The 11,583-nt window shown below is 39.5% G+C and overlaps 1 protein-coding gene across 4 annotated transcripts in view; it reads left to right on the forward strand.

The window, feature by feature from the left end:
- Window positions 1–11,583, forward strand: part of LOC128704236 (arf-GAP with dual PH domain-containing protein 1) — an 86,299-nt gene that overhangs the window by 65,128 nt on the left and 9,588 nt on the right. For 2 of the 4 annotated variants that reach the window (XM_070102939.1, XM_070102940.1), the window contains exon 8: window positions 10,941–11,102. The exons of 1 other annotated variant lie outside the window; for it this stretch is intronic. In XM_070102939.1, coding sequence (XP_069959040.1) covers window positions 10,941–11,102 — 162 coding nt within the window. Of the gene's footprint in view, window positions 1–7,713; window positions 8,685–10,940; window positions 11,103–11,583 lie in introns of those variants that run through there. One more of the 4 variants, XM_053799280.2, reaches the window with a different exon arrangement.

Below are 11,583 nucleotides of genomic sequence, written 5' to 3' on the forward strand. Positions count from 1 at the left end.
CCCAAAGAAAAACCCATGGATATTACAATTCCAATAATCCTGTTAAATGCAACATTCCCACCCAATTTCAGGGTGCAAGCACTGTACTTCCCACCTCCAAAACTCAAGTCCAGTTAAATAGTTTCCCTAAATTCCTTCATAGATATTACCTTGCTTACACTTCTGCAGCACATAACATTCCAAAAGTCACTTGCCTCCACTCAGACCTGACATGTTCACAGTTCTGTGAATGTATTAGATTGGAGTGGTTCTTGCTTACATGACTTGACTGCTATAGATTGATGATGCTTAATAAAGTGATGAGTTGCAGGAGTAGGACTGCTGGTAGACTTCTTCATGAGAATCCTTGCTTTCTTACATTTTAAATCATCAGTTAAACACATGCAATGAACCTCTCTAACCATTCATGCAAAAATTTTGTTTAACTTAGAAAATTTAGCTTGGATAGATACTGTTTTTTCTTGCTAAAATATATGAATATAACGTAGGCACTTCACCTATCTTCATCACTATATTACCTGCAGTTGATATGCCAATGTTATATTTCCTGAGAAAATTTGTAAAACTCTCACCTCTGTAGACACTGCACTGTATCATCCACTTTCTACTGAATATTACAATAGGAGCAACTTGCATTTTTTTTACAAGACATGCACCAGCCTGTAGCAATAAAGTGGGTAACTTCTCTACTGGCTTTATCAAGCCAGCAGAGAATAAATGAAAAATAGAAGATATAAAATGTTTAGTACAAGCAACTCTGGAGGGTGGATGACAAAATGATTTATTTTATTTATTTTTTATTAACACATTGGCCATTTCCCACCAAGGTAGGGTGACCCAAAAAAGAAGAAACACTTTCATCATCATTCACTATCACTGTTTTGCTGAAGGCATGTCTATGCTACAGATAAAAAACTGGAACATACTAACACCCCTCCTTCAGAGCACAGGCACTGAACTAGCAACCTCCAGGACTCAAGTCTGGCTAACCAGTTTCTCTGAATCCCTTCATGAATGTTATTTTGCTCACACTCCAACAGCATGTCATCATAAAAACCATTGATCTCCACTTGGTCCTCTCTAACACACTCACGCATACTTGCTGGAGTCCAAGCTCCTCACACACAAAACCTTTACCCCCTCCCTTCCTACCCTGCCTTCCTTCCACTACAGATTTATAATTTGCAGAATTTTTTTGGAGACATTTGCAATTTCAGATGTTTTGATATAGTATCTGAATAGAGGAATTATGGGTTAATTTCATACACCTGAAGTTTTAATAATTCTGACAATCATATACTTGTAAGACACTTGGAGTATTTAAAATTATTCCCACTGAAACAAATGGGTTATGTTAGAAAAAGAAGTATTCTTAAAGTCACATTTTTCCTATAAACTTCCATTGTATTAAGAAGTACTTTTCAAGGATAACATTAACAAAAAATGTAAGAACAATAAGAAACATTTATCAAAAGAGCACAATTAAGGGATAACAAAAAATATGAAAAGTGATGTGCACAAAAATGACCAAAAGCAAAAATTTGATGCATTTGATCAAGAATTTTCCTACCAAGATTACAATTTTGAATAAAGCAATATATCTCTGGCCTAAGAAGTTGTGATCTCACTCTTTACTGCCAAAATCCTTTTTGAACAGTTCACACTGTGCTATGATGACTCCAATTGTGCTCTAATCATAATACATATTATGTTACTCAAGTGAAAGTACTGTAATTTCATTCATAATTGTATGCCTGACTGATAGTTCTGTGCACTTGTGTAATCTGGTGATCTGTGTGCTAGTGTGGATGGTGATCTGTGTGCTAGTGTGGATGGTGATCTGTGTGCTAGTGTGGATGGTGATCTGTGTGCTAGTGTGGATGGTGATCTGTGTGCTAGTGTGGATGGTGATCTGTGTGCTAGTGTGGATGGTGATCTATGTACTTGTTTACAAATGATGATCCATATATATTTACTTGTGTAATGATCTGTGTGGTTCTAGTGTGGATGGTGATCACTTGTATGTGGAAAACTTGTGACTCATGTGGATGGTGATCTATGTACTTGTTTACAAATGATGATCCATATATATGTACTTGTGTAAGACTGGTGGTTCTAGCACTTGTATAAAACTTGTGACTCATGCACTTATGCAGGACTGGTGACTTGTGCACCTGTGCAAGACTGGTGACTCATGCACCTGTGCAAGACTGGTGACTCATGCACCTGTGCAAGACTGGTGACTCATGCACCTGTGCAAGACTGGTGACTCATGCACCTGTGCAAGACTGGTGACTCATGCACCTGTTAAAGACTGGTGACTTGTGCACCTGTGCAAGACTGGTGACTCGTGCACCTGTGCAAGACTGGCGACTCATGCACCTGTGCAAGACTGGTGACTCGTGCACCTGTGCAAGACTAGTGACTCATGCACCTGTGCAAGACTGGTGACTCATGCACCTGTGAAAGACTGGTGACTAGTGCACCTGTGCAAGACTGGTGACTTGTGCACCTGTGCAAGACTGGTGACTCATGCACCTGTGCAAAACTGGTGACTCATATGCCTGTTCAAGACTGGTGACTTGTGCACCTGTGCAAGACTGGTGACTCGTGCGCCTGTGCAAGACTGGTGACTCATGCACCTGTGCAAGACTGGTGACTCGTGCACCTGTGCAAGACTGGTGACTCGTGCGCCTGTGCAAGACTGGTGACTCGTGCACCTGTGCAAGACTGGTGACTCATGCACCTGTGCAAGACTGGTGACTCGTGCACCTGTGCAAGACTGGTGACTCATGCACCTGTGCAAGACTGGTGACTCGTACACCTGTGCAAGACTGGTGACTCGTGCACCTGTGCAAGACTGGCGACTCATGCACCTGTGCAAGACTGGTGACTCGTGCACCTGTGCAAGACTAGTGACTCATGCACTTGTGCAAGACTAGTGACTCATGCACTTGTGCAAGACTAGTGACTCATGCACTTGTGCAAGACTAGTGACTCATGCACCTGTGCAAGACTGGTGACTCGTGCACCTGTGCAAGACTAGTGACTCATGCACTTGTGCAAGACTAGTGACTCATGCACTTGTGCAAGACTAGTGACTCATGCACTTGTGCAAGACTAGTGACTCATGCACCTGTGCAAGACTGGTGACTCGTGCACCTGTGCAAGACTAGTGACTCATGCACTTGTGCAAGACTAGTGACTCATGCACTTGTGCAAGACTAGTGACTCATGCACTTGTGCAAGACTGGTGATTCTGTACACAACTATTTAAACAAAAGTGAAAAGTTCAATCTATCCAATTTTTTATCAAACTAACAAAAAACAAATAATATTTAAAAAAGAAAAACACCGAGCTAACTCATTCAAGTGTAAAATAAATAGTATTTTTTAACTGAAACTATATCCTTTTACTTATGACTGAGGTCAACTTATAGTTGTAAACTTAAGATACCTGGTATGTATGTGTCTGTTTGTATATTCATTTGTGTAATTTCACTGATACATATTAAAAAAAAAAGCTATTAATATACATACTGTCATGTACATACCTTAGAAAAGTTGTTCCAATAATTTTATATTTAATTTTTGAAGTACGTATTTCAAAGACACTGTCAAAGGCATAAGTCTCATCAATGTATGAAAATCCTTTTAGGTACTCCGTCCTGTATTACTATTACAATCATAACTAAAGGAGGGGTTTGGGATATTTGCTGTTTAGAGTGATATCTAAACTGTTGTATCTGTGCACTTCAGGCAAGACTGATGGTGTGAATGATGGTGAAAGTGTTTCTGTTTCGGGTCACTCTACCTCGGTGGGAGACGGCCAGCATGTTACAAAGATAAATCATAACTAAGCGCTAAACCCACAAGGGTTATTCCATCCTGTATAACAGTTAATGTTTAGTTTTATGAAGAAAAGTTTATAACATAATGCATTTATGATAACTGTTGTTCAGATCTTGCTTATACAATATTTTGGATGAAAATCAATTGTTAATGAAATTTTTTGGAAAGCAGGAGAATTTCAAAAGTAATTTTCAGGTTTATGGTAGCAAGGCTAGAATTCTTATTAACAAATAAAGATCAGTATTAATAAATTATATTATAATACAGGTACTACTGGTATATTTAATTAACCCTTTGACTGTTGCAACCCAAATCCTGAGGTGTCTCCTGGTGTTGCAAAATATTTGAAAAAAAAACAAAATTATTTTTTCTTATGAAATGATAGAGAATCCTTTCCCGATGGTAATGACACCAAAAGTAAGGAATTTGATGGAAAACTTACGGAATTACGCTCTCATGAAGTTAGCAACCTCGGCGATATTTATGAATCGGTGATTTCACCCACTTTGAGCCATATTTTTGACTAATTCCATTGTTCCAGTCGACCAAACTCATAGCTATTTCTTTAGAACTCCATTTGTTTTATCGACTGAGTACAAGAAACTGCCCATTTACCAATTTCTACTACCCAATAAAGTGGTCAGAAATTGGCAATTTGGCCAATTTCACGCAAATTAAAAAATATGCCAATTTCAAAATAGGGTCCAGAATGAACAATGCAGACATTCCTGGCTCTAAAATAACATTTTCTTTGTTCATCAGTCATGTCACCAGGCCCCTCTGATATTACTCTTGCTTTCTATTTTTAATTTTTATTCAAACAAAAAATAGAAGATTTACTGTTATGCAGGCTACTGCAATATTGTAATAAGTGTACAAATAATGTCAACCCATTCAAGACTACATATCAGAATAGCTAGTTGGACATTTACTGGACAATGATGTCATTTGTTTATTCTTGAACATCGGTAAAAGTCAAACATTTCCACTACTTTGAGCTCCATTTCAAGGTTCTTTTCATAGTAAAACCAATCAAAATCACCTCCATTTCTATAATATGTTTTCCATTCTATCAAATATGACTACAAAAATGAGAATATAACCATAAAAACTATATGAAAATACACCTCAAAGTCTGCGTTTTAATCCAAAAACACGGTTGGAGTTTTTTTTCTCATCATGCACTGCTTGCTGCCCATTCTCTCACATGTGGGCCTACCAGCTTTCTCCCGCTTGATCTGAAGCCACTAGAATTTTTGAGTATATATACATCAAACACATTACCTCATAAGACATATATATACAGTATATATATATGACCGAAACTGTCAAGGGGTTAAATAAAAATAAACTTGAGCCATAAAAAATCAATGGTTAAAAAAAAAAAAGGATACATCTACAGTGGACCCTCGCCTAACGCTATTAATCTGTTCCTGAGAGCTCAACGTTAGGCGAAATTATCGTTAGCCGAATTAATTTTCCCCATAAGAAATATTGGAAATCAAATTAATCCGTTCCTGACACCCCAAACTATGAACGAAATTTTTTTTTTACCACATGAAATATAAATTATAATACACACAAACTGAAGAAGACATGCACAGTTACATGACACTTACCTTTGTTGAAGATCTGGTGATGATTGATGGAATGGGAGGAGGGGAGACTGTGGATGGTGTTAATGTTTAGAAGGAGAATCCCCTTCCATTAGGACTTGAGGTGGCAAGTCCTTTTCTGGGGTTACTTCCCTTCCTCTTTTAATGCCACTAGGACCAGCTTGAGAGTCACTGGACCTCTGTCGCACAACATATCTGTCCATAGAGGCCTGTACCTCCCGTTCCTTTATGACATTCCTAAAGTGTTTCACAACATTGTCAGTGTAATAGTCACCAGCACGGCTTGCAATAGGGTGAGGGTGATTTTCATCAAAAAAGGTTTGCACTTTAAGCCACATTGCACACATTTCCTTAATCTTTGAAGGAGGCAACTTCTTCAATTTCTCTATCCCCTCCTCCAAAGCAGTTTCCTCAGGTGTGGCCTCTTGCTGTTGAAGATGATCAGTGGTTAGTTCTTCATTGTCCTCCTCCACCAACTCTTCCACATCCTCCCCACTAACCTCCAACCCCAAGGACTTCTCCAATGCCACAATGGATTCCTCAACTGGCATAGGATTCCCAGGGTTAGCCTCAAACCCTTCAAAATCCCTTTTGTCTACATATTCTGGCCACAGTTTCTTCCAAGCAGAGTTCAAGGTCCTCTTAGTCACTTCCTCCCAAGCCTTACCTATAATGTTTACACAACTGAGGATGGGGGCTAATGCATGGTGTAACCAGTCATAGAAAAAGTCCCTAGTGACCCATGCCTTACTGTTTGCCCTCCACAGCACACACAAATTAGCCTTGAGGACATTGTTTTTCCTGAACACTCTGGGAGTTTCAGAGTGATACACCAATAAAGGCTTCACTTTGCAATCACCACTAGCATTAGCACACATCAACAAAGTAAGCCTGTCTTTCATAGGCTTATGTCCTGGGCTTATGTCATAGGCTTATGTTCCTCCTGAGTAATATAGGTCCTGCTTGGCATTTTCTTCCAAAACAGGCCTGTTTCGTCACAATTAAACACTTGTTCAGGTTTCAGTCCTTCACTGTCTATGTACTCCTTGAATTCCTGCACATATTTTTCAGCCGCTTTGTGGTCCGAACTGGTAGCCTCACCATGCCTTATCACACTATGTATGCCACTACGATTCTTAAATCTCTCAAACCAACCTTTGCTGGCCTTAAATTCACTCACATCACCACTAGTTGCAGGCATTTTTCTAATTAAATCCTCATGCAACTTCCTAGCCTTTTCACATATGATCACTTGAGAGATGCTATCTCCTGCTATCTGTTTTTCGTTTATCCACACCAATAACAGTCTCTCAACATCTTCTATCACTTGCGATCTCTGTTTCGAAAACAAAGTTACACCTTTGGCAAGAACAGCTTCTTTGGTTGCCATTTTCTTGGCCACAATAGTAGCGATGGTTGATTGGGGGTTTGTGTACAACCTGGCCAGCTCGGAGACACGCACTCCACTTTCATACTTAGCAATGATCTCTTTCTTCATATCAATAGTAATTCTCACTCTTTTTGCTGTAGGGTTGGCACTCGAAGCTTTCTTGGGGCCCATGGTGACTTATTTTGTAGGTGCAATCACTAAAAAGGCTGTGATAATATGAAATGTTCCGATTGTATACTTGGAAGCGACCGCGGTGGCTGGCTTGTAAACACTGGCACCCATGGAACAAGTGAGGTGGGCTCAGGCCACACGTGGACGTGTCTTGAATGAATCGCGTTGAGCGAGTTTTTTAGCGCTAGCCGAGGCAAAATTTTTGCGTTAAAATGTATCGCTAGGCGGATTTAACGTTATGCGATGCGTTCATTAGGCGAGGGTCCACTGTACTTATATTTTCTTTCACTGTCCTGCTAACTGCTTACTGCTTTTGCTTATTGCTTTCCTTCCTGGATTTTCTCACATTTTTTAGTTTATTACTTTAAATACACTACAATTACATCAAATTATTTTTGTGGATCTTTAATAATACAGTATCATACTGTATAATCTTTGTATTAGTTGCAAACATTATACCCATTACCTTTTTTGCCTTAAATTATGTTTAAGTAATATTATCACAGGAACCCTGGTAAACAATAAAATACCTGTATAAAAATCCTTTTGAATTGCAAAATTTATTGTTCATTTTAAATAAAATTCCACTATTATTTTAAAGGGATTGCAATCAACGTAAATGCATTTCTCAAAGGTTTAAAATCAAATACTTCAATTTTTTCTCCTGCCTCATTAAACTTTCAGTTGTCCATTCGGGAGGTCACAGGAGAAATCTCATAAGCGAGAGGCTGAAGAACAGGATCCGTCACTAAACCTCTCTCCTCTCAAAACTATCTCCACCACTCACCAAAGGCACTGAATAACATGATCACATCAAATTTCTTTTTTAGCTGGAAAGCAAAAAAACAAAAGCAGAATGGACACTTTATTAAGGCTAAACATTTTGCTCTGAGACCAAGACTTGAAAATGTTTGGTCTCCATGATGTTATATTCTGAGATACTATCTTTGTTTTGCGATTATCAGAATTTTATATCTGTTATTCTCAACATGTTCTTTCTTATACAGTAGATCATCAATCATCCAGAGAATGGCTATTTCTCTTTCAACATTATCCAGTTGTCTTGTTCAGTTATAATTATTATTATAATCATGGCTAAGCAAGACCTAAGCTGAACAAGACCTGTATGACCCCTGTGGGGTCATACAGGTCTTGTTCAGCTGAACACCTAAATCTAATGCTGTGGAAAATCAAGTGTACTCTTCTTCCCAAAAAGGGCTGGAGAATCAATGATTTACTGTACATTTCTTGGCACTGTACATTTATGCTTGACATTACAAGAGATGCCAAAAGTACACAACAAATTTTTTCTTCTTAGACAAAGTGGTAAATCAATGAAATAGTTAACAAGAGGAGGTGGTATGTGCTACAGCCACTGAAAACTTTAAAAATCTAAGACTGCCTAAATACTGAAGACAGGATATCATGGGCATAGCTCTGCTCCTGTGGTAACAAATAGGTAATCACATTTTAAGTGGAGAAGTTGCAAATAAAGATTATTTTTTCACACACATACATTTGTCCACATGTGACTTTGTGTAATATTCTTGGTATGTAAATGAATGGATTTTTTTGTACTCTGATAACTGTATGTGTTTTAAATGATCTATTGAAAGTCACTGTAGAAGGCTGAATATAAATTACTAAGAACAGTGCTTAAGTTGCCTGTTTACCCTTATTCATGTACATTTATCTAAGGCATATACTTCCAGTTTTTTACTTCTGTCTCTATGCAAGTATTTTTTTTTCATTTATCCAAAAGAAAGAGCATTAGGATAAAGTAATCTTAGGCAGCAAGCACTGTGCATGTCCATCTCTTCCTTGTACTGCATCATGTGCATGTTTATCAGCATTAGAAAACCACCATAACCATGCATGAGGAGATTGAGAGTTTGACATGTCTCTGTACACAGTAATCACCAGTATATTTAGGTGCTATATGCATGGACATATTTTTTTTTATACTGTATTATGTCACAAAAACTGTAGAATGATTTTGCCCTTATTCAGAGTAATTTATGTTTGGGAGTGTCAAAATCATATAAATTTTGAGTAATAAAAATCCTATATAATTTGTATCTTATTTAGAACAAAAATTCAATGAGATTTTTCTGGACTGAAAAATCTTAATGTTTTCTCATTTGGGACATTGACAGTTTTTTAAAATAGTACTTTGAATTAAAAAATTAAGAACAATATTCTCTTATTCAAGCAATATACCAAACTAGAGAGATTTTTTCCAAACCAAGATTCATAATTTATAACATTCTGAATTCAAAATATTATTAGACAATCTTCTGAGGTTTGGGAAAATCCATAAAAGATATATTACCATATACTAAAATTCTGTATTATAGCTTTCTGAGTATAAATAAATTATATACTGTGTATGTATGTATTGTGTGTGTGTGTGTGTGTGTGTGTGTGTGTGTGTGTGTGTGTGTGTGTGTGTGTGTGTGTGTGTGTGTGTGTGTGTGTGTGTGTACTCACCTAATTGTGGTTGCAGGGGTCGAGACTCAGCTCCTGGCCCCGCCTCTTCACTGATCGCTACTAGGTCCTCTCCCTCTCTGCTTCCTGAGCTTTGTCATACATCTTCTTAAAACTATGTATGGTTCCTGCCTCCACTACTTCACTTGCTAGGCTATTCCACTTCCTGACGACTCTATGACTGAAGAAATACTTCCTAACGTCCCTGTGACTCGTCTGAGTCTTCAGCTTCCAGTTGTGACCCCTTGTTTCTGTGTCCCCTCTCTGGAACATCCTGTCTCTGTCCACATAGTCTATTCCCCGCAGTATCTTGTATGTCGTTATCATGTCTCCCCTGACCCTTCTGTCCTCCAGTGTCGTCAGTCCGATTTCCCTCAACCTTTCCTCGTACGACATTCCCCTGAGCTCTGGGACTAGCCTTGTTGCAAACCTTTGTACTTTCTCTAATTTCTTGACGTGCTTGACCAAGTGTGGGTTCCAGACTGGTGCTGCATACTCCAGTATGGGCCTAACATACACAGTGTACAGTGTCTTGAACAATTCATTATTAAGGTATCGGAACACTATTCTCAGGTTTGCCAGGCGGCCATATGCTGCAGCAGTTATTTGGTTGATGTGTGCCTCCGGTGACGTGTTCAGTGTTATGGTCACCCCAAAGTCTTTCTCCCTGAGTGAGGTCTGTAGTCTTTGTCCACCTATCCTATATTCTGTCTGCGGTCTTCTTTGCCCCTCCCCAATCTTCATGACTTCGCATTTGGCAGGGTTGAATTCGAGAAGCCAGTTTCCGAACCACATGTCCAGCCTGTCCAGGTCTCTTTGCAGTCCTGTCTCATCCTCATCCGATTTAATTCTTCTCATCAACTTCACATCATCTGCGAATAAGGACACTTCAGAGTCTATTCCTTCCATCATGTCGTTTGCATATATCAAAAACAGCACTGGTCCTAGAACTGACCCCTGTGGGACCCCGCTCGTCACAGGCGCCCACTGTGATACCTCTTCATGTACCATGACTCGTTGTTGCCTCCCTGTCAGGTATTCCCTGATCCATTGCAGTGCCCTCCCTGTTATATGCGCCTGATCCCCCAGCTTCTGCACTAATCTCTTGTGGGGAACTGTGTCAAAGGCCTTCCTGCAGTCTAGGAAAATGCAATCAATCCACCCCTCTCTCTCGTGTCTTACTTCTGTTACCTTGTCATAAAACTCAAGAAGGTTTGTGACACAGGATTTGCCTTCCATGAACCCATGCTGGTTTTCATTTATAATCTTGTTCCGTTCCAGGTGTTCCACCACTCTCCTCCTGATAATCTTCTCCATGACTTTGCACACAATACATGTCAGAGACACAGGTCTGTAGTTTAGTGCCTCATTTCTGTTTCCTTTCTTAAATATGGGGACTACATTTGCTGTCTTCCATTTCTCAGGTAGTTGCCCAGTTTCAAGGGATGTGTTGAAGATTGTGGTTAGGGGCACGCACAGCATCTCTGCTCCTTCTCTGAAGACCCATGGGGAGATGTTGTCCGGTCCCATCGCCTTTGAGGTATCAAGGTCACTTAGCAGCTTCTGCACCTCCTCCTCGGTTGTTCGTATGTCATCCAACACTTGTTGGTATATTCCCTCTTGATGTTCCCTTCTGTGCTGTCTTCCCAGAGCCCTTCCTGTCTACTGTAAAAACTTCCTTAAATCTCCTGTTTAGCTCCTCACATACCTCCTGATCATTTCTTGTGAGTTCTCCACCTTCTGTCCTCATTCTGATCACCTGGTCTTTGACTGTTGTCTTCCTCCTGATGTGGCTATACAACAGTTTCGGGTCAGTCTTGATTTTCGATGCTATGTTATTTTCATACTGTCGCTGGGCCTCCCTCCTTACCTGTGCATACTCATTCCTGGCTCTGCGACTTATCTCCCTATTTTCATGTGTTCTCTGCCTTCTGTACTTTTTCCATTCTCTATTGCACTTTGTTTTTGCCTCCTTACAACGTCGGGTAAACCAGGGGCTCGTTCTGGTCTTCCCATTATTTCTGTTGCCCTTGGAAATAAACCTTTCCACTGCCTCCTTGCATTTTG

This window comes from Cherax quadricarinatus, chromosome 84 (genome assembly GCF_038502225.1).
Source record: "Cherax quadricarinatus isolate ZL_2023a chromosome 84, ASM3850222v1, whole genome shotgun sequence".
NCBI lineage: Eukaryota > Metazoa > Arthropoda > Malacostraca > Decapoda > Parastacidae > Cherax > Cherax quadricarinatus.